Consider the following 23,155-nt stretch of genomic DNA (forward strand, 5'->3'; position numbering starts at 1 on the left):
AGATATGGGAAAGAGTAATAGAAGCTAGGTTAAGAGGAGAGGTGACGATTAGCGAGCAGCAGTATGGTTTCATGCCACGAAAGAGCACAACAGACGCGATGCTTGCTTTGAGAGTGTTGATGGAGAAGTACAGAGAAGGCCAGAAGGAGTTTACATTGTGTCTTTGTAGATTTAGAGAAAGCACATGACAGAGTGCCAAGAGAGGAGGTGTGGTATTGTACGAGGAAGTCGGGAGTTGCAGAGAAGTATGTAGGAGTGGTACAGGATATGTATGAGAGAAGTGTGACAGTGGTGAGGTGTGCGGTTGGAGTGACAGATGGGTTCAAGGTGGAGGTGGGATTGCATCAAGGATCGGCTCTGAGCCCTTTCTTGTTTGCAATGGTGATGGACAGGTTGACAGACAAGATCAGGCAGGAGTCTCCATGGACGATGATGTTAGCGGATGACATTGTGATCTGTAGCGAGAGTAGGGTGCAGGTTGAGGAGAGCCTGGAGAGGTGGAGGTATGCACTGGAGAGAAGAGGAATGAAAGTCAGTAGGAGACAGAATACCTATGCATGAATGAGAGGGAGGACAGTGGAATGGTGAGGATGCAAGGAGTGGAGGTGACGAAGGCATATGAGTTTAAATACTTGGGGTCAACTGTCCAACGTAACGGGGAGTGCAGGGGAGAGGTGAAGAAGAGAGCGCAGGCAGGGTGGTGTGGGTGGAGAAGAGTGTCAGGGGGGAATTGCGACAGAAGGGTACCAGCAAGAGTTAAAGTGAAGGCTTACAAGATGGTTGTGAGACCAGCTATGTTATATGGTTTGGAGACAATGGCACTGACGAAAAGACAGGAGGCAGAGCTGGAGGTGGCAGAGTTGAAGATGTTGGATTTTCACTGGGAGTGGCGAAGAAAGACAGGATTAGGAATGATTATATTAGAGGGACCACTCAAGTTGGATGGTTTGGAGACAAAGCAGGAGAGGCAAGATTGAGATGGCTTGGACATGTGTGGAGGAGAGATGCTGGGTATGTTGGGAGAAGGATGCTGAATATGGAGCTGCCAGGGAAGAGGAAAAGAGGAAGGCCAAAGAGGAGGTTCATGGATGTGGTTAGGGAAGACATGCAGGTGGCTGGTGTGATAGAGGAAGAAGCAGAAGACAGGAAGAAATGGAAACGAATGATCCGCTGTGGTGACCCCTAACGGGAGCAGCCGAAAGTAGTAGTAGTAGTAGTATAGAGTTGGGGGAGATGTTTTGCAGTTCCGGAGGGGTAGTACACTGTTGCCGAGTCAAGGGTTAGTGGGTCGGGTCTATGGAGAGAGACGACCTGCGAGTCGGGTTTAATGGTGGTGTGTATGGCGTGGCTGTGGCCAGCAACAACCGTGAATAAAGCAATGCTCAGTTGTAAGTTTTAAAGTGTGCTTTTTTTTAATAGAGGTGAATGCTAGAGTATTTTAGCCACCTAGGCCCACCTCCAAAAAAAAAATTAAAAAAAATCAGTTTAATTGTACACTATCTAGAGTATTTTCACTGCTTTACCTCGTCTTAAGAGCCATTTTTTGGCACTACATTTTCTCAACTGCAGAACTCCTGTATTCCTACGCATAAGTGCAGCTGTGCTGCACAATGTGTTAGGGGCCGTTCACACGCATGGAAAACGCCAACCGTGTCACTTTCATTCTTTTAATCAAGGCATTTGAGAGGTTGCGCTACTGTTGCACCTGACGTTACTAAGCAACAAAAAGTTGCGCGCTGAGATGATGTAAGTTATCATGACATGAAATCTGACAATTGGTCCAAATTACAAGTGGTCTGCGGCAGTCTGTTGGTTTGGCCATTTCATGTGGAAAAGTTGCAGTAATTTAGTAGTAAATCTCACTGACTAAACTAACTCAACTTAGAAAAAAGTCAAAACAAAGATAAATGTATTTGTCCATCACACCAGGGCCCTAAAGAATGGGGTTTTGTTAACCATTAACTTTGGTGTTCCAAATAAAATGTCTAAATGCTGATGTGAGTTCTTATACTATGAGAGTTTGTGTAGTAATCCACTTTGCATGCAGGCTAATAAAGTGGGGGTATTGAGAACAGGTATTATTGTGAGATGTAACATACAGAAAAGTGTAAAAAAAAAAAGGAAAAAAAATCAAAGCCAAACACATAATGTATTGTATTTCAGGGCACATATAAGGATGTTGCGTTATGAAAGGAAAATGAGCGTAATTCGTCTGATTAGTTGAAGACCACTCAAAGCAAACCTCAAGCTGGGTCTGATGTAGTATGACCCTGACTATCGGTGGAGACTGTAAACTGGCGTGAAAATGTACAAGGAGTCAGTATGGGCATCGGTGTGAATATGGTGATATAGAAAATTAACTCTAAAGGATAATTTCATTTTTTAATTTTCATAGTCTGTGGCTTATAGCCAAGGCTCAGTGTTTTCAGTTTTTATTTTTCAAAGCCATCCAGCATGCCAAATTCCGCCACAAGAAGACACTGTTACATAACCTCACATGAACAGGAACAACTTTTGGATCCATGGAAACATAAAATCCGGGTGAAAATCAGATCTGGGTATTTTTCAGTGAAAATCGGTATAAACCAAAAATGCTGAGCCTTGCTTATAGCATACACTTGTGCATGAAAGGTCAGTGTGAAAATTTCAACCAGTCACTTTGTTGGAAGGTGTTTTAATTGTGTAGCAACATCTTGCATAAGCAGCAGATAATTCAAGAGTAGTATCGGTTTATATCAGAGGTTCTGACCAATGGCTTACCATTTAAGCCATTTCTATATGTATTAATACTGCTGTTGCGACCATATTGTTTAGAGAAACACTCATTTGATATATTCTGGCTTTGTTCTGCAAGGGCCATCAGATGTTCATACAACTGTGTTCACATTAATTTCAAGCATGCTTGCACGTACTAGTACACACAGCACTGTGTTCCCTTCTGAGCCAATAATTTCAAATGAACCCATTATATTCTGTTATTGCAATAAATGCAATAAATGATGAAAATGTCCGCTGCAAAACCTAACCCTAACCCTAAGACCCTAATATAAACCATTAGTCACTCAGTGGAGGTTTACAGAGTTAAATTTAATGTGCAAGCTATTTTATCCTTAATTTCCATACTTTCCATATCCATAGTGGTTTTGAAGATTTATCCATGAACTGTTACATTCATGGCTTTCACTTCAAGGAAAAGGAGTTTTTGTTGTGTATGTTACATGAGAGGTTAATAAAAAAAAAAAATCTATTTGTATAGTATGTGTGGGTGTGTGTGTTTGCATGTATGTGTATTACCTTGACCAGATTGAGGATGATGATGGGTGAGCCAAAGCGCTGCAACATCTGGTCAAAATGGAGTGCTGCTACATGGGCGTATGGGTCAGCCTGGTCCACTGAAAGAGAAATCAAACCGAATGAGTACAAGTTAATCACATTATGGCTAGTATTGAGACTGGATACTGAAAAGAAATGGTCATGTTTTTGTAACACAGCTCTAGCGTTCAAGGCATTAATAGTGTAAAAAGTCGCAAGCTGTTGAATTTTTATACAATTAGTATCTCTGATTTAGTTTCTAGGAATTTTAATGAAAAAGATATCAATGGAATGGGACTCAAAATGTTACCTGATTTATTCAAAATCTAGCCTGATACACTGCTTTTATTTAGCCAGGAAAGCGTGTATCAAATCTAAAGGTTTTGCATTAGTAGCAGTTCAGAAAGATTTCAAACCCATTATGATCAGTAAGAGTAATATAGCATTTATCTATCCATGTAATAAGCAGAGAAGAGGTTTATGGTATGTACGGCAGCTGGGACAACTTGACAATACCACATCCAATGTGTTACATGCTGCCTTTGTGTCCTACTCTTCATGACTCAAGATTCAACTCTGAATCTGAGACATATGCCAAAGACAGGACGTAAAGTAACTAGGTTATTTTAATCAGGTCAGTCAGTGTTTCATAATGACAGTATGAATGGCCAAATGAAATGATGGGTCATGCAGCAGGGAGAAAACCAATTTACTTTTAAACCACAGCCACTATTCAACATTTTATGCATTTTCACCAGTTCTTTCATCTACTCCTCCTTTATTTTACGATCTCAGTTAGTCTCCACTCACTTCCCTGTGGAGCCCCATACCTGTAGCCTGCCACCGATTTGGACCAGTCAGTCAAAGAAAGAATGATGGGGGAAAAAATTGGGTCAGAGCATGAGTTTGACTCGTGCATGATCACGTGCTGATTTCTTCACCCATGCTCGCAAAGTGTACACAAGAGCAAACGTAAGCAGAAATACGTCTTACTTCACTCATGTATAGTTTTTTTTTCCATTTGCAATTTTTATCCAGTAAGCCACTTCTTGGCCTTTAACTTACCAGATATTCTCCCTTAAACAAATGATGGCATTACATAACTTTTCTATTGCACAACCATGACAACTTGGACATTGAGTGAGGCCATCACCCTAACAACTCAGACATTCGTCTATTATGGCGCAATTACACTGATGAGCCAAAACATTATGATCACCTGCCTAATATGCAGTTGGTTCTCTGTGGGCCACCAAAGCAGCACCGACCCACCTAGGCATGGACTCCACAAGACCCCTGAAGGTGTCCTGTGGTATCTGGTTTCTTCCACTACTCCAAGGTCCAGTTCTGACACTCGTGTGCCCATTATAGGTGCTTTTGATGGTGGACAGGGTTCATCATGGGTGCTCTGACCGGTCTGCGGCTACGCAGCCCCATATGCAGCAGGGTGTGATGCACTGTGTGTTGTGACACATTCCTCCCACAACCATCATTAAAATGTTCTGTGACTTGTGCCACAGTAGACCTTCTGTCAGTTCGGACCAGACAGGATAGCCTTCGTTGCCCTTGCGCATTGATGAAGCTTGGGCGCCCAACACCCTGGTTTGTGGTTTGTTCCTCCTCAGCCCACTTTTGGTAGGTACTCACAACTGCTGACCAGGAACACCCCATAAGCCTTGCTGTTTCAGAGATGCTCTGACCGAGTCGTCTGGCCATAACAAGTTGGCCCTTGTCAAAGTTGCTTAGGTCTTTACTCCTGCCCTTTTCTCCTGCATCCAACACATTGACTACGAGAACTGATAGTTCACTTACCACCTAATCTACCCAGACCTTGACATGTGTCCTTTTTTGGAGATGATCAGTGTTATTCAGTTCACCTGTGAGTGGTCATAATGTTTTGACTCATCAGTGTCTAACAGCAGTGATACTTGTTCATTTGAAACAAAGATTTGAAAGACACGGAGAAGGCAAAGACAGGGCAATGTATTCAGTGTTATGAATAGTACTTTATGCACAGACACTGGTTGACAGTCTTATAACCACATAGCTGACCTAGATTTGTCTAAAGGGTGCCATTCTGTGCAGTCTGCTTCATGATCACAAGGAGATATAGTTGCAAACGAACATGGGCTGGATCACTTATCTGTGTCTGGCAGCACTGCACTTGGTATTCAATGAGGGTTTAAAACCGGGTTAGGGTTGCGTGGCAGACAAAAACCGCCAAAGAATCACCAGAAGAAAAAGGTTTTAAAATGTTAAAGGCAGAACAAGTGGGATTTTCCTAAAATGCAATGTATACATACTCATACAAAAATAATCCCTCTCAATCATCACTTATGACCCGCTAGATGTGCGTGGTGGTGTCTGTATCTGCAGAGACCCTGTCCTCTGCCTGTATTTTCTTATTGTCCATATTTTGCTGTATACGGGACGTTTCTGGGCGTGGGATGAAGAGCGATGCAGAGTTGGCCTGTATGCTGGGATGTGTCCTGACAACTGCGGCCAGGGGGTGTGTCCTTCTGGTGAAGCTGAGCCGGGGATGAGGGGCCAACTTTGAATGCCATGTTTACAAACTGCAACCGACAAATCCTACGCATTGTGCTTTTAATCATTATGCGATGGTCAAATGCAGAGTAGAAAAGGGCATCCGGGTGGTGTGGTGGTCTATTCCATTGCCTACCAACACAGGGATCGCCGGTTTGATTCCCCGTGTTACCTCCGGCTTGGTCGGGCGTCCCAACAGACACAATTGGCTGTGTCTGTGGGTGGGAAGCCAGATGTGGATATGTGTTCTGGTTGCTGCACTAGCACCTCTTCTGGTCGGTCAGGGTGCCTGCTGGGGGGGGGGGGGGCTGGGGGAATAGCGTGATCCTCCCATGCACTACGTCCCCCTGGTGAAACGCCTCACTGTCAGGTGAAAAGAAGCGGCTGGTGACTCCACATGTATCAGAGGAGGCATGTGGTAGTCTGCAGCCCTCCCCGGATCGGCAGAGGGGGTGGAGCAGCGACCAGAAAGCTCAGAGCGCGGGGTGATTGTCATTCTTTTGCCAACACCAATGAGATTTCTATTTATCATTTGCTTTTGTTTTTTTTCCTACTCTACATTTTTTTTTTGTACATTCTTCCCCCTTTTTCTCTCCAGTTGTACCTGGCCAGACTGCAAAACGTCATACTAGTCAGGGCTGCGAAAGGAGATATTAAGTAATAAACTGTGTAATTTGAGGTAAGAGTGTCGACCCACATGTATTCACACACGGACACACGTGCACGTGCACAAGCACACAGACACACACACACACACGCGCACACACATGCTTTCTCACTTGAGTGTGAAACGCGGAGAAATGTTGGGGAAATGTCAGATAAGGATTGACTTAAAGCCAAACAGAGGGTCGGGCGCTGCGGTAAGCTGATCCACACATGGTTTTTAGGGACACACTCCATGTCTATCTCGGGCAGGTAATTCAAGGATGAATAAAAGGGCAAACAGAGGGAAGAGGAGAAAAGATGATTTAATCCAGACCTTAGACACATGCTTGTGCGCACACCTGCCTGTACACGCGGACAAACACGCACATCGACATGCACACACATATGAGAGAGCGGGCCCCCACTGTTATCAATCTCAGAGACACGGAGCCCACCCTCTCCGGTCCCACTTCTGCTTTTTTATCCCGCCGCACTCCTAATGAAATGCAAGGATGTATAAAAAGATGAAAACAGACAGAGGGTGGTGTCCGGGCTTCACCTCCCCCCATTCATCTTTCTCTCAGTGGTCGAGATGGCCTACACGGAGGCAATTTATGATTTTTTTTTTCAATATGCTTGTTCTGTTTTTTTCCGTTCTCTCACTAAAGGGCTTCTCTTGTCATGGACAGCTGTGTAAGTGCACACTACAGTGTACCAAGCATGATCAGTAATTAAACTGGGGAAAAAAACAATTATTGGTGGCTTGCATAAAATTAAAAGTGAAAATGCAAGTTTAAAGATATTATTCGAGATGTCCAATATTATCAACGTTTTTGTTTTTTGTTTTTTTGGAGGGGGGGGGTTTCTTCCCAATTGCACTTGGCCAATTACCCCACTCTTCCGAGCCATCCCGGTCTCTGCTCAAGCCCTCTGCCGATCCGGGGAGGGCTGCAGATTACCATGTCTCCTCCAATACATGTGGCATTGCAAGCCGCTTCTTTTCACCTGACAGTGAGGAGTTTCGCCAGAGGGACGTAGTGCGTGGGAGGACCACGCTATCCCCCCAGTGCCCCTCTCCACTGAAGAGGCGCTCCGACCAACCAGAGGAGGCGTTAGTGCAGCGACCAGGACACACACCCACATCCGGCTTCCCACCCCCAGACATGGCCAATTGTATCTGTAAGGACACCCGACCAAGCCGGAGGTAACACGGGGATTCGAACCAGTGATCCCCGTATTGGTAGGCAACAGAATAGACCGCTATGCTACCCGGATGCCCAAAATTATCAATGGTTGATTACACTGTCGAGCTACTTCTGGTGCATCTTGCAGGACTAGCCAGCCGGTACTTACTGTGGGTTAATAGTAACAATCAATAAACTATCCGACCAGCACAAGTGAGAAGTCACAGATACAGAATCATGTACACAGCCCAACAGAGGCTCAAGCTGTTATGTGTTGTTGTTAATGAAAGGAAGGCTCGTGTTCAGTTTCCCCTGTAAGATGTCATTGTAAAGCCATGTCTAGCATTTGCCGTGTCCAAAATCTCCACAATGAAGCTGATGAGTAAAACGGCATCATAGCTGATTTACACGATGGCAAAAACTACAGTTGTAAGGCCCAGATTGTAAAAAAAAACAAAACAAAACAGAACTTTCCTTTAAAAGGGACTAGGCAGAGAAGTACCTGTTGGTGTAAATCCACTGAGCTTTGAGCCTAGGAGTGGGGCTGGCATTTGACAACAGCACATCCATAAAAAGCCCACAGGGTGGACATTTTTATTGAAAGCAGCTTAATGTACAATGTGTGTGCATTTTCAGTATTGATGGCCCCGGTGGCAAGTGAACCCGTAACCCTCACAGTGTTCGTTCTATACTCTACACATTCTGGACCACATCTCTTTTCCTACATCATCTTCTTGTCTTTTCTTAAAAAGATGCTACATGTGTGATACATCAGATTACATGAAGATCACCAGATTATTGCATTCAAAAACACCGCAGCTGGTCCAGCTGAGGTGTATTGGTTTGTTTTGCGTTTTTGACACCCGGTCCACAAAAAGACTTCCTCAACAAACTATGCAGCAATCGCAGCCAATGACATCTACTGAGAGTGTTTGAAAAGGGTGGATTTCGGAAGATAAACTGTGTGCCCACTACCTTTCCATTTTCAGTTTTTTCATTTAGCAGATGCTTTCATCCAAAGCGACTTAGAAGAGAGTCAGGAGTGAGCGGATATATTTGTGTATCAACCTACACCAACTTGGAGCACTAATTAGAAATCATATCATTGGCGTCCAGGTGGCGTCGCGGTCTATTTCGTTGCCTACCAATACGGAAATCGCCGGTTTGAATCTCCGTGTTACCTCTGGTTTGGTCGGTCGCCCCTACAGACACAATTGGCTGTGTCTGCGGGTGGGAAGCCAGATATGGGTATGTGTCCTGGTCGCTGCACTAGCGCCTCCTCTGGTCGGTCAGGGCGTCTGTTCAGGGGGGGGGGGGATAGCGTGATCCTCCCACATGCAACATCCCCCTGGTGAAACTCCTCACTGTCAGGTGAAAAGTAACAGCTGGTGACTCCACATGTATTGGAGGAGGAATGTGGTAGTCTGCAGCCCTCCCTGGATCGGCAGAGGGGGTGGAGCAGCGACCAGGACGGCTTGGAAGAGTGGGGTAGTTGGCCGGATACAATTGAGGAGAAAAAGAAAAGGGGGGGGATCCAAAAAAAAGAAAAAGAAAAAAGAAATCATATCATTGTCAAGAGCATGTGTCATCGCTTCCATGTATTTGAGCAGATGTGTAAGGGCCGGGGTTAGGGTTATAACAACTGCAGCAGACACCTCAGTGTCCTCCACTGGAAAAGAAAGGTAGAGTTGTGTGTTGTCAGCATAACAATGGTAGGAGGAACCGCTTATCCTGCTCTCAGGATCGTGGGGATGCTGGAGCCTATCCCAACAGTCATTGGGCATCAGGCGGGGAGACACCCTGGACAGGCCGCCAGGCCATGACAGGGCTGTATCGGTTTTCTTTAAAAACAATAATTTAATGCATTGTCTAGTAATGATTTGAATACTAGTGTCTTGTAGAATTAAAATGTAGACCACGTCTTAGCCACAGCTTAGAGAATTAAGGTTTTATAGTGTTTATATTCTGTATTCACTTGTGTGATGGATATTGTGCAATGTCTATAGATTTATATCATGTGTCAATGTTGACGACCAGGATTCAATAGTTACAAACTGCCTAATTATGTGACCTCCCTTGCAAAAATTTTCTGAAATTCCTACATGTACGTCCTTTTGCTCACTTGTAATAGGGCACGCGAAGGGAAATGAGCCATGCCAAAGAGATTCTTAGTTACCGGACACCCCTGGAAACCCATCAACATATCTTGCATAATCTTTCATAGCTATCAAAATGCCATCACTGCTCAACACATTTCCAGTTGACATGAAACCGGGAGAGGCATATAGTAGAAAGCAGCAGACTTACAGCGTATTGGGGGCTTGGGCATCATGGTAGAGATGTCCTGGGACCAGTACAGTGGGACCGAACCCCGTACCTGGACGTAGGAGGAGTAACTACCTGCTACAAAGGACATCACAGAGGCATCATGGATAATCTGCTCAGTCTCCACCTCATTGGCCACGTCCCCCTAGAAAGAACAGAGGTAGAAAGACTAGTCAAGCAGTTTCTTCAAGGAGCATCATCATCATTTGTGCACAATAAGTAGATAACAAGAAGATAATTGTCACTTCTTCCATTTGGTCAACAGAGGGTTTTTTTTTTTAATGGTATCAAAGATAAATTATGTTATTCACAGTGGCTATATTGGCAGTGAGCATCTCTGAAGAAATTGGCACGCCTGGGAAATACGATATTTGCCAACACACAGCTGAAAGGGAATTTGTTTAAAGTGACCTACAGCCTCACGTTGGTATTGGAGTGCAAATACTAAGTGTGTCACATCTATGGATTTCTTAGAGCCTCTGCACACATGAGGCAATCGCAACTACCGGTCAAATTAACCCCCTAAGACCAAACTGACTCATCTCAATCATCCCACTGCCCCTCACCCCCCGCCTCCATTAGCTATTCTTCTCTGTTGTCTTGGCAACTGTTGTACCTCACAGTTGGCTCCTCTTTTGAGGAAGCGGGTCCCTGCGAATTTGCTGGAACGCCTGGCAATGAGGGTGACATGAACTGGTCGGCCGTAGATCAGGAGCTCTGTTGTCAGTGGGTAAAGGAAGAATACTAATGCCCCACGCATGGAGGTGTTACACATGCACATGCTCAGGTAGAAACACATACACACACACACACACACACACACACACACACACACACACACACACACACACACACACACACACATAGATAGATACACACACATAGATACACACACCACAGCTCTACACGGTCTCACTTTCACGCCTTTAAGTCCTTTTTATTTTTTCATCCCTCATAATCTTTCACATCAGTCCTCTTTAAAACCTTTTGTTTATTCTTGTTTTGCAGTACTTTGCCTGGCTCATGAGTCCTGTAGCTCAAAAATCCTGCATAACTTTCTGTATGTTAACGTTATAGTCTATATGTTATGCCTATGCACTATGCGTTTTCAGCTTTATGTCGTCTCCTATTTCTCGCCTATCTCGCTCCATCCTGCACCCAGCACCGCTCCCTGTCACAGAAAAGGGAGCCCACCATGGGAAAATAACTTCCAGGAATTGTCTACATTCAGGGCGTCCACACAATATCCCTGCGGTAATGTACTGCCAGATTACAGAGATGACACTGATGACAGTGGTGCAATATCTTTGTGCTGCACTTCATAACACTCCAGCATTGACCTCAGACAAGAACACTGCAGCTGGCATGGTAAAATAATCAATTCATTAAAGATTTTTCAAATCACTGTCAAATTTAAATAAAAAGCATGTAGATTTTTTGACCCGAGACCAAAAAAGTGACTTTTGTTTTTTACTGTCTCGAGTGATGTATGGGGAGGGGTGTGTGATGAAAACCTTTAGAATGGATAACCTAAGGCAGCTTCTTGCCATGATAAATCAGACTGTTTACTCAGCTCTACCCATGCTCCAGGCACCTTTGCAGCAACAAACCATGCATCAAAACTAGAAAAACATCTCAGAGATTGCCTAGAAAATTGCTCCTGTAAAGCCCTCTATAAATCCTTAGTGTACAGTTTTGGTATGGTCATACCTTAAAACTTAAAAACTACCGCAGTAATAATGTAGTCATGCACCAAGGATGACTTTTTTTTTTGCCTCAAGTGCAAGGCATATGCCCACATGCAGACACCCCCCCCCCAACACACACACACCCACACGGACACACTCCATGTGCACCAAGTACCCCGATGGGAGTTATCTGTGTATGCTCCAAACAAACAGAGCATCTATCTGGCTCATCTAATAACATATGCATAGTGTTTTTCCCCCACCATTTAACGGATGGAGAGATTATGCAAGCGCCGGCGTATTCATACCTGATAACCATTTCTAAATTGATATCATACTTGTTTTTCTAAGGCCCTTCTTCAGCGAGTTGCACGCTGTCTCGTGGTGTGTGCCACATGTCCTTGGAGGCCATACACGATTCAACAAGCTCAGTTAATGCAATGATGAGGGGGCGTGTAGACTGGGGATGGCAACACATGAGAGATGAGGTTTTTTTCTTTTTAATTGCCTTTGAAGGCTGATGGTTTCTCTCCCTTTGATATTAATAACAATATCCACAATTGATAATAATACTAATGATAATACTTTTCAAGACATGAAGTCACATGGCATTGATTTATAAGTGTGGAAGAAGAAATATGATCTAACACTCAGCATCTCATGTTTTCGTCCATGTAGTTTTATCCTTATATCTGAGTATTATTAATCTAATGTATGTATCTCAGTCCATGTGTAATCAGTTCACTCACAGTAGACTCTCTATAGTCATCATATTAAGACTATTCCTTTCAGTAAGGGTGTTTCATTCATATCTGAAAATCATTATTCCAGACCTAACTTTATTAGTGATACAGTGGTTAATTCATAAGCTACCTGGGATCTGAAAAGTTACTTAATTGGATGTTTTGCTAGAAACTTTTAGAGCTATGTTTGTGCATTCATTGACAAGTGTGTATAAAATAAGTCCTTGCTGGTTTATTATTTCAACAGAAGCTCTGTGCCTCATTCTTCATTAAAGCAAGTGACTCGAATCATTATTCATCAATAGAAACTGTTAAAGATAAAAGCTGCTGAAGCAAAAATAAAAAAAGGGGGGGGGGGGCGACAAGGATGCATGTGCATCCACACGTGCACTCGAACAAAGACACAGAACAAGGGGAGAGACGGACAGACATTATCTTATCTTCCTCTATGACTCTGCTGAGAGGAGTTGCAACTAAAAAAAGGATACTGGACTGGCCACAAAAGCCGTGGATAATGTACATGAGCCAGTCGCGATGCACTGTGTCCTTCACCCGTTCCAGCAGCTTTCCGTTCCACACGTACTTGAAGTATGGCTCATTCTGGAGGCCATAGACCACTGCGGAGGAAGAATGGGAACACGACATAACACCTCTGGCTCAACATACTGATCCAGGGTTTCGACCAAATTATCGGTGAGATCGAAACAACAGGAAAAGAAAGCTTAGCTGAGATCACGCCATTCTTCCGAATAAGAGAATATTAGGACACAACAGAGGGCAGGTTTTTTTTTGTGGATTCCCCCCCCCCCCTTTTTTTTCTCCCCTAATTGTATCCGGCCAATTACCCTACTCTTTCAAGTTGTCCCAGTCTCTGCTCCACCCCCTCTGCTGATCCGGGGAGGGCTGCAGACTACACATGCCTCCTCTGACACATGTGGAGTTGCCAGCCGCTTCTTTTCACCTGACAGTGAGGAGTTTCGCCAGGGGGACATAGCGTATCGGAGGATCACGCTATTCCCCCCCCCCAACAAGCACCCGACCAGAGGAGGCGCTAGTGCAGCGACCAGGACACATACTCACATACGGCTTCCCACCCACAGACACGGCCAATTGTGTCTGTAGGGACGCCTGACCAAGCCGGAAGCAACACGGGGATTCAAACCGGCAATCCCCATGTTGGTAGGCAACGGAACAGAGGGCAGTTTTAAGCTTTTGCTATTGGATGTCTTCCATGATTTGTAGTGTTAGTGTCATTGGTTAATTTCTTTCCACTTGTTTCTAATTGCTCTTTAGTCAGATACAAATCTGTAAACATGGAGCAACCCCCCCCCCGCCCACATTTCATTTGTTAACCTAAACTGGAACGTGCTCTATGAGATACAGTGGATGGTGGATTAGATGTTCATGGCATTGAATTGTTGATACGACAGTGAACGAGGACAAAAAAAAAAAAAAACTATGGAGAAATACCCATAAATCTTCTTTATCCAGAACACAAGCCTCAGAGGTATTGCTGTGGTCTACGGCAGTGGGTGCAGAAAGAAGGAGGGAGTGGTTTTGGAATAGTTTTGACAAACCTTGGGTGGGTAGCCCCTCATCCTCAAAGATATCAAAGCTGTCCTGCTTGCTGTGTGGATGGACCTCTTCCTCCACCGACGAGTCCACCGCCGCTCCCGGGTCACACGGCCTCTGTAGCAGAGTCAGATTATACTGCAGCGAGTGGCTCAGGTCATAGCTGTAGCTGAAGGGGAAAAAGAGCAACATCATTGAAAATGGTTACAGATTTTGTGAACGCGACAATCCTAAAGACTAGTGTTTCTGTTTAATCTACGGACACCATTGGTGAGACTGATAACTGTAGTAGAGTTTGACCACCTATAAAAACCTGAGACCCACTCGATGTGAAACAGCTTTGCTACATGCTGTTGTGTCACCCCCCCCCCCAAAAAAACAACAACCACAACTAACAAACAAAAAGCAAACATGGTTTTAGTCGTTGAAATTCTGTTGATCCGGTTTTTCGATAAGCCTGGTCTGCCATATCTGCTTTGGTTCTTGTTCAAAGTCGCCATAACATGCGGTCTTCTATCGGGTGAATTTATATAGAAATATTAATCAAAGGGGCATCCGGGTGGCATGGCAGTCTATTCCGTTGCCTACCAACATGGGGATCGTGGGTTTGAATCCTCGTGTTACCTCCGGCTTGGTCAGGCGTCCCTACAGAAACAATTGGCTGTGTCTGCGGGTGGGAAGCCAGATGTGGGTATGTATCCTAGCAACTAGCAACTCTTCTGGTTGGTCGGGGTGCCTGTTCAGGGGGGAGGGGGAACTGGGGGGAATAGCGTGATCCTCCCACGCGCTACGTCCCCCTGGTGAAACTCCTCACTGTCAGGTGAAAAGAAGCGGCTGGCGAATCCACATGTATCGGAGGAGGCATGTGGTAGTCTGCAGCCCTCCTCGGATTGGCAGAGGGGGTGGAGCAGCAACTGGAAAGGCTTGGAAGAGAGGGGTAATTGGCCGGGTGCAATTGGGGAGAAAAGGGTGTGGGGGATAAAAAAAAACTGGCCACTTATTCAGATTTCCACAGCAGGAAAGGCAGTCGATGCTGAACAAAGTGATCAACTTCAGTTTATCCCACTTAAGTGGGATGTGGGTGTGTGTGTGTGTGTGTGTGTGTGTGTGTGTGTTTTTCCTCTGTTCGATTGCATAAATCCTGGTTGAATTTGGACTCAGCCGAAATGAAGTTCACAGGCAGAACTTTCGCCGGACTGCCGGGGGGCAGTTTGCTGTGGTCTAGTGCTGTGTTAAGTCCTTACTAACTTGGCACCGCTGCAAACCAGGTCACTGGAACAGCTCTGAATGTAATAAGCTCTAAATTTATCTTTTGAGGATGACTGTAATCTGGTATGTCTTCTTTGCAATTGCAACCACTTGAAGAAACTTGAGTCACGACTCATGAATGTTTCAACGATGTTACTGTAGTACAATATCAACTTTAAAAAAAAATCTTTTGCCATGAGATAAGAGGGATGAATAGAAATGAATACATCTGCTGGGGCCACAGTACAGAACACAACTGAGAGGAAATCTGAGTAAAGGGGTGAGCATCTGACAGGGAATGCCGATGAAATTGTGTGAAATTTGGTCGGGCATCCTTACAGACACAATTGGCCGTGTCTGCGGGTAAGAAGCCGGATGTGCGTACGTGTCCTGGTCGCTGCACTAGCGCCTCCTCTGGTCGGTTGGGGTGCCTGTTCGGGAGAGAGGGGGAACTGGGGGGGAATAGCGTGATCCTCCCACACGCTACGTCCCCCTGGTGAAACTCTTCACTGTCAGGTGAAAAGAAGTGGCTGGCGACTCCACATGTATCAGAGGAGGCATGTGGTAGTCTGCAGCCCTCCCTGGATTGGCAGAGGGGGTGGAGCAGAGACCGGGGCGGCTCGGAAAAGTGGGGGTAATTGGCCAGATACAATTGAGGAGAACAAAGGGCGGGGGGGGGGGGGCAAGAAATTGTGTGAAATTCAATCAATCAATCAAGTTGCATTTTATATAGTGCTTTTCTAGCTGCAACAGCTACTCAAAGCGCTTTACATTTCTGGTCAAATCTGAATTTCAGACACCTGTTAATAGAACACAAGCCGTTTTCTATTCCCCGGTGTTGCGTTTTCTGTCGCTGCACTCGCCATCATCACATTTCACACATTTATGTCACCCATATGAATAAAAGATCACTGCGTAGATATCTTCACGTAAGCTACTTTCAATTTATTCTTTCTCTCTCATAGCACTGGAACAGCTTCTGTAACCATGGCATGTTTTCACTAAATTAAGTTCACCCAGAATGAATAAACCTGCTAACCGAATACAGAGTCATCTGGAGTCCACGCCACCGTATGGTTTACAATACATGCGCACAATAAACTATGGTTGTACACCATATAATATGGGCGCATATAATTCTAACAAATGAGATTACAACTTAAAATCATAAAATACATAGTATAAATAAAATAGATGAGGACACATACTTTAACATCTTAAAATAATAAAATGCATAGTATAAATAAAATAGATGACGACACATAACAACACTCCCACTTGTTCTCAACATCTCAAGCCATGTACCATGACCATACACTTTAATTTCCAAACAGAAAACGTTTGAACTTGGCCATTATAATCTTTGCTACAGGTTTTGTCATATGTCTGCGACCATGTCTTCTGATGTCTTTTCAAGACCCTCTGGTTGTTCCAAGAAGATGTCTTCATCTATCGGAGGATGTAAGTATGCCATTTTAACATCCATTTGATGAACAATTAATTCATTTTGGACTGCTACCTGCATCAATGCCCTTACCGAAGTAAGATTTGCTGTTGGGGCAAATGTCTCATGGTAGTCTATGCCTTCTGTCTGGTTGTAACCCTTTGCAATGTATCTAGCTTTATAGACATTTCCTTTGTCTCCATTTTCTTTAATGGCATAGACCCATTTCCCCCCCACTATCTTTCTACCCTCAGGTAAAGACACTAGTTCAAAGGTGTCATTTTCTTTAAGTGTGTCAATCTCTTCCTTCATAGCACGCTCCCATCCGGGCGCCTCGGGTGACATCAGGGCTTCTCTATAGGTTTGGGGGACTCCACATACCGCCCGTTTTCAGGTAGTACAGAAATTGAATAATTCAGTTTCTACTATTCAATAGTAGAAATTGAATATTTTATTCTAATGGTTGATGACAATCCAAAAATGTGTAGATGTGGTACAAATCTGATGTGGCTTTGTATGATACTTAAGACTATGTTCAAACTGTTGACTGAGCTCACAGCGTAAAGATGAACATATCTCGAATTAGAGGATGAGCACGTTGCACTGACGCCTCATGACAAACAAGGCCACGCTTGACAGGACAACAGAAGAACAGATGAATAGCTGTAAACCGTAGCAGTCTACACTGTTAGTAGGCGTGATCTGTCTGCCATCACAGGGCTAAGCAGACAGAATGATGCAACCACACAGGCGGCCAGAAGCGAGCCGAATTTTAGACATCCTGCAGAAATTGCAACGCATTTCTATTCCCTAGCCTCAAGAAAGGGATTGCTATCACTGTATATTCATTCATCATTTTCCAAGCCGCTTACCTAAACTAGGGTCGCGGGGTGCTGGAGCCTATCCTGGCGCTCACTGGGTGGAAGGCGGAGAAACAGCCTGGACAGGCTGCCAGTCCATCCATCACTGTATGTATCCTTGTCAAGGCAGCTCAGCGACAGAATAGGTGCAAGCCACAAGAAGAGCTCAACTCAAAAACGAAGTCTAGTGCGAGTACACACCAGCCCCTTTCAGCCTCTGCTCACAGAGTTCCCTCCCCTTCTCACAATTCATAGACAACGCACATGTGAGCGCACTCACCTTGCAGCTGGCCTGGCTTACCTGAAATAGAAGTTGCTCGACAGGTCCACGTTCTGGAAGATGCGCACATACCTTGGAAAGAGCCAAATCACATGTTAGCATCACGTTCAAAACTAGAAATCAATCTAATAAAAAATGTAAGGCATGTAAGGAAAATGTGAAATTTGGTTTAGGGGGCTGCAATGTCTACTGTAAAAGATACTATTGAAACACAAATCCTGTGAGCTGTGAAATTTCACACTCAAAAGTCATTTAATGTATCAAAATCATACACTGACTGTTTGGGTGTGTGTCAGTGGATCTGTGTGGCAGACATGAAATACTTCTATGATATCAGCGTGGCCTGAAAGACAAGGGCATAGATCAGCATAATGTGTGTGTGTGTGTGTGTGTGTGTGTGTGTTTGCGTGTGTGTGTGTGTGTGTGTGTGTGCGTGTGTGTGTGTGTGTGTTTTCATGGCTTTGCAATCAGTTATAATTCTGAAATGTTTCAGTGACATTCTTTTTTTGTTGTTGTTGTTGGATTTTTCTCCCCAATTGTACTTGGCCAATCACCCTGCTCTCCGAGCCACCCCGGTCGCTGCTCTACCCCCTCTGCTGATCCGGGGAGGGCTGCAGACTACCACATGCCTCCTCCGATACATGTAGAGTAGCCAGCCGCTTCTTTTCACCTGACAGTGAGGAGTTTCGCCAGGGGGACCTAGTGCGTGGGAGGATCACACTATTGCCCCCAGTTCTCCTTCCTCCCCGAATAGACGCTCCGACCGACCAGAGGAGGCGTTAGTGCAGCGACAAGGACACATACCCACATCTGGCTTCTCACCCGCAGACACAGCCAATTGTGTCTGTAGGGGCGCCCAACCAAGCCGGAGGCAACATAGGGATTCGAACCGGAGATCCCCATGTTGGTAGGCAACAGAATAGACTGCTATGCTACCCAGAAGCCCACATTCTTAAACAAGCTATCCTGATGCTCGGCAAAAGTGGGGGAATCAATACGGTTTAAATATTAGCGATATACCTGAAACCAAAGCGAACATAGTTAGAGCCGTCACATCTATTTATTGGACAGAAACGCCTGATGAGCTATAAAATGTTGAATGGCGACGTTACTAATCTACCCAACGACCCCCCCCCCGATAGAAGGGACAGAAAGAGTGTACCTCGCCTCGTCTGGGTGTGTGACCCTGACAGAGTCATTGGGGATATAAATCATGCTGGTGTCCTCAATTTTGTAGATGGAGTGGCCACCGATATCAGCCATCTTTCGCCGCTTGGTGATCAACACAATGTAGTACCCTTCGAGGAAACGCACAAACCCTGTCAAGCAGAAGACAGTTAAGCAAGCACAAAAAAGCAGGTTTTGAGGAACCAATCAAAGCAATTGAAAAAACTAAATTACATATACAGATGTGCTCATATTTGTTGGTACACAGCTCATTGAAATAGTGCTTCATTCCTCCTGAAAAGTGATGAAATTAAAAGCTATTTTGTCATGTATACTTGCATGCCTTTGGTATGTCATACAACAAAGCAAAGAAGCTGTGAAAAGAGATGACTTATTGCTTATTCTATGAGGATATTCTAAAAAGGCCTGGACACACTTGTTGGTACCCCTTAGAAAAGATAATAAATAACTGGATTACAGTGATATTTCAAGCTAATTAGTTTCTTTAATTCGTATCACACACATCTCCAACCTTGTAATCGGTCATTCAGCCTATCTAAATGGAGAGAAGCCGTCACTGTGCTCTTTGGTATCACTGTGTGCACCACACTGAACATGGACCAGAGAAGGCAAAGAGACTTGTCTGAGGAGATCAGAAAGAAAATAATGGACAGGCATGGCAAAGGTAAAGGCTACAAGACCATCTCCAAGCAGCTTGATGTTCCTGTGACAACAGTCGCAAATAATATTAAGACTTTTAAGGTCCATGGAACTGCAGCAAACCTCCCTGGACACGACCGCAAGAGGAAAATCAACCCCGAATTGAACAGAAGGAGAGTGAATGGTAGAAAAAGAACCAAGGATAACCGCCAAAGAGATACAAGCTGAACTCCAACGTGAAGGTACATCAGTTTCTGATTGCACCATCCGTTACTTTTTTAAATTTTATTTCTGATTTCTCCCAATTTAGTGGCCAATCACTCCCTATTCTAATTCAAACACCCACCCTCGTACCGTATGCGTTCGCCAACTGCATCTCTCCGGCCAGCAGTCTCGAAGGACACGCCTCGCCACTTTCGTGACAAGGTGAATCCAGGCCGAACCACTGCTTTTTCCGACACACCCAGAGATGCATTCATGTGATGAACACATGCCGACTCCACCCCCCTCCCGAAGACAGCGTTGCCAATTATTGCTGGTTCATCGAATAGTCGGATCTGATGAGACCAGGGTGCAAACCCCGGTTGCCAGTGGGCAACTGCATCGACACAAAGCCAAAACCAACTGTCACTTTTTGAGCAAAAGTGGGCTCCATAGAAGAAGAAGTAGAAAGCCACTTTATTTTGTCATTGTACAGGTTACAATGAATTTGTTCTCTGCATTTAACCCATCCTATTGTATAGGAGCAGTGGGCAGCTGTAGCGCCTGGGGACCAACTCCAGTTCTTCTTTCAATTGCCTTGCTCAGGGGCACAGACAGGAGTATTAACCATAACATGCATGTCTTTTTGATGGTGAGAGGAAACCAGAGCACCTGGAGGAAACCCACGCAGACACCTGGAGAACACGCAAACTCCACACAGAAAGGACCTGGGACAGTCTGGGGTTCGAACCCAGGACCTTCTTGCTGTGAAGCAACAGTGCTAACCACTGGACCACCGTGCCGCCCAAAAAAAAAAAAGACCCAGGAGGACTCCACTTTTGAAAGAAAAATATAAAAAAGCCAGACTGTAATTTGCTAAAATGCACATTGACAATCCACAATCCTTCTGGGAGAATCTCCTTTGGACAGATGAGTCAAAACTGGAGCTTTTTGGCAGGTCACATCAACTCTATGTTCACTGATAAAAATGACGCTTTCAAAGAAAAGAACACCATACCTACAGTGAAACATGGAGGAAGTTTGATTTTGGTTTGGGACTGCTTTGCTGCGCCCAGCACAGGGTGCCTTGAATCTGTGTGTGCACAATGAAATCTCAAGACTATCAAGGTGTTCTGGAGCAAAACATACTGCCCAGTGTCAGAAAGCTCTGTCTCAGTCACAGGTCATGGGTCCTCCAACAGGGTAATGACCCAAAACACAAAAGATAAAAGCACCCAAGAATGGATAAAAACAAAACATTGGACTATTCTAAAGTGGCCTTCTACGAGTCTTGATCTGAATTCCATCGAACATCCACGGAAAGAGCTGAAACTTGCAGTCTGGAGAAAGAACCCATCAAACCTGAGACAGCTGGAGCAGTTTGCTCAGGAAGAGTTGGCCAAAATAACTGTTAACAGGTGCAAAAGTGTCAGAAAACGTTTGATTGCAGTGACTGCCTCTAAAGGTTGTACAAGAAAATATTAAGTTAAGGGTGCCATCCTTTTTGTCCATGCCATTTTCTTTTGTTTTATTATTCACAACATTATGTTGAATAAAAAAAAACTCAATGGCAAAGTCTTATTTCTATGAAATATGCAATAAACAACGGTGGATGCCAATTACTTTTGTCAGTTTCAAGTTATTTCAGAGAAAATTGTATTCTTTTTGTGGAGGGGTACCAACAAATTTCAGCACACACACACACACACACACACACACACACACACACACACACACACACACACACACATATATATATATAAACAAACAAACAAACAAATAAATATGAACTTTGTTTAAAGAAACACTCAATGGAAGGGAAAGTGCTCAACAAATAAGGAGGCAAAATAATTCAGTGAGTCAAGTAAATTCTTTATGAGACACTATAAGCCTGTTTCATGCCATAAGTCATACAGCTGGATTATATATATATATATATATATATATATATATATATATATATATATATATATATATTTGGCTTACATAATCAAAACATTGAAAATAAAGAAATAACCCAGACAGTTTCTGTTTATGGCTTTCACCTCTCAGTGAACTATATTCTCACCAATGATCCATTGATACTCAAAGAATAATGGAGTTTTTTCCCTGTGAGGCCTTCTTTATGCTATGATTATATTAGTGATACTCGCTTCAACAAGGCCAGTGTGTTGCTTAAGTGAGCCTCTGATAGATGCGGCATATTCATAACATTGTTTCAAAGGTTAAACGTTGTAAACTGAATCGTGAGTTGTGGATGCAATTTTGTAATTCAATAGAATCACCACCAAAACAGCCCTCCCACCTTGGACTCGATAACGCTGCACTGTAGATGACCCACCACCATTGTATTATGGGTAACTAAAGAGTTGGGCTTGTATTATCTCCTCTATCATCCATTACGTAAATGCCTGCATTGTAGATGTTTGCCTGAACAACTAATAATAAATTCAAACATGAATTCAATTTAAAGACATGACTTGGCAAAATCCGAATAGACTGTAGGCTGGTCCATCATCCATAACCACAAGATGAAATGCCGAGATGTCATATACATGACCCAAAGAGCTGGTTGATACCCAAATCAAAAAGACATGCATGTTAGGGTTAGTACTCCTGTCTGTGCCCCTGTGCAAGGCAGTGGGAAGAAGAACTGGAGTTGGTCCCCGGGCACTGCAGCTGCCCACTGATCCTATACAACAGGATGGGCAGCGATGAACTTCAATGTAACCTGCACAATGACAAATAAAGTGGCTTTAATTTTTCCTTTTCAAATGTACATCACAAGCCTTAGCCCGTTAAAGCGTGAACTCGTTAAAAGTCTATCATGGAGGGCATCCAGGTAGCGTGGTGGTCTATTCCGTAACCTACCAACATGGGGATCACCGGTTCGAAAACCATGTTAACTCAGGCTTGGTCAGCCCTCCCTATAGACACAATTGGCTGTGTTGGTGGGTGGGAAGCCGGATGTGGGTATGTGCCCTGGTTGCTGCACTAGCGCCTCCTTTGGTCGGTCGGGGCACTTGTTAGGGGAGGAGGGGGGAACTGGGGGGAATAGGATGATCCTCCCACGCGCTATGTCCCCCTGGCGAAACTCCTCACTGTCAGGTGAAAAGAAGCAGCTGGCAACTCCACATGTATCGGAGGAGGCATGTGGTAGTCTGCAGCCCTCCCCGGATCGGCACAGGGGGTGGAGCAGCAACCGGGACAGCTCGGAACAGTGGGGTAATTGGCTGGATACAATTGGGGAAGAAAAGGGGGGAAAACCCCCCCCCCCCAAAA

At 44.4% G+C, this 23,155-nt stretch overlaps 1 protein-coding gene across 2 annotated transcripts in view; it reads right to left on the minus strand.

Annotated features, from left to right (window-relative positions):
* fig4a (FIG4 phosphoinositide 5-phosphatase a) overlaps positions 1 to 23,155 on the minus strand; it is a 93,457-nt gene that overhangs the window by 60,092 nt on the left and 10,210 nt on the right. For both annotated transcript variants that reach the window (XM_056294318.1, XM_056294317.1), the window contains exons 4-10: positions 19,008 to 19,164; positions 17,867 to 17,917; positions 14,019 to 14,182; positions 12,930 to 13,058; positions 10,627 to 10,727; positions 9,993 to 10,155; positions 3,295 to 3,392 (exon numbers count right to left, since the gene is read on the minus strand). In XM_056294318.1, the coding sequence (XP_056150293.1) occupies positions 3,295 to 3,392; positions 9,993 to 10,155; positions 10,627 to 10,727; positions 12,930 to 13,058; positions 14,019 to 14,182; positions 17,867 to 17,917; positions 19,008 to 19,164 (863 nt within the window). The remainder of the gene's footprint in view (positions 1 to 3,294; positions 3,393 to 9,992; positions 10,156 to 10,626; positions 10,728 to 12,929; positions 13,059 to 14,018; positions 14,183 to 17,866; positions 17,918 to 19,007; positions 19,165 to 23,155) is intronic.

This window comes from Lampris incognitus, chromosome 15 (genome assembly GCF_029633865.1).
Source record: "Lampris incognitus isolate fLamInc1 chromosome 15, fLamInc1.hap2, whole genome shotgun sequence".
Classification (NCBI taxonomy): domain Eukaryota; kingdom Metazoa; phylum Chordata; class Actinopteri; order Lampriformes; family Lampridae; genus Lampris; species Lampris incognitus.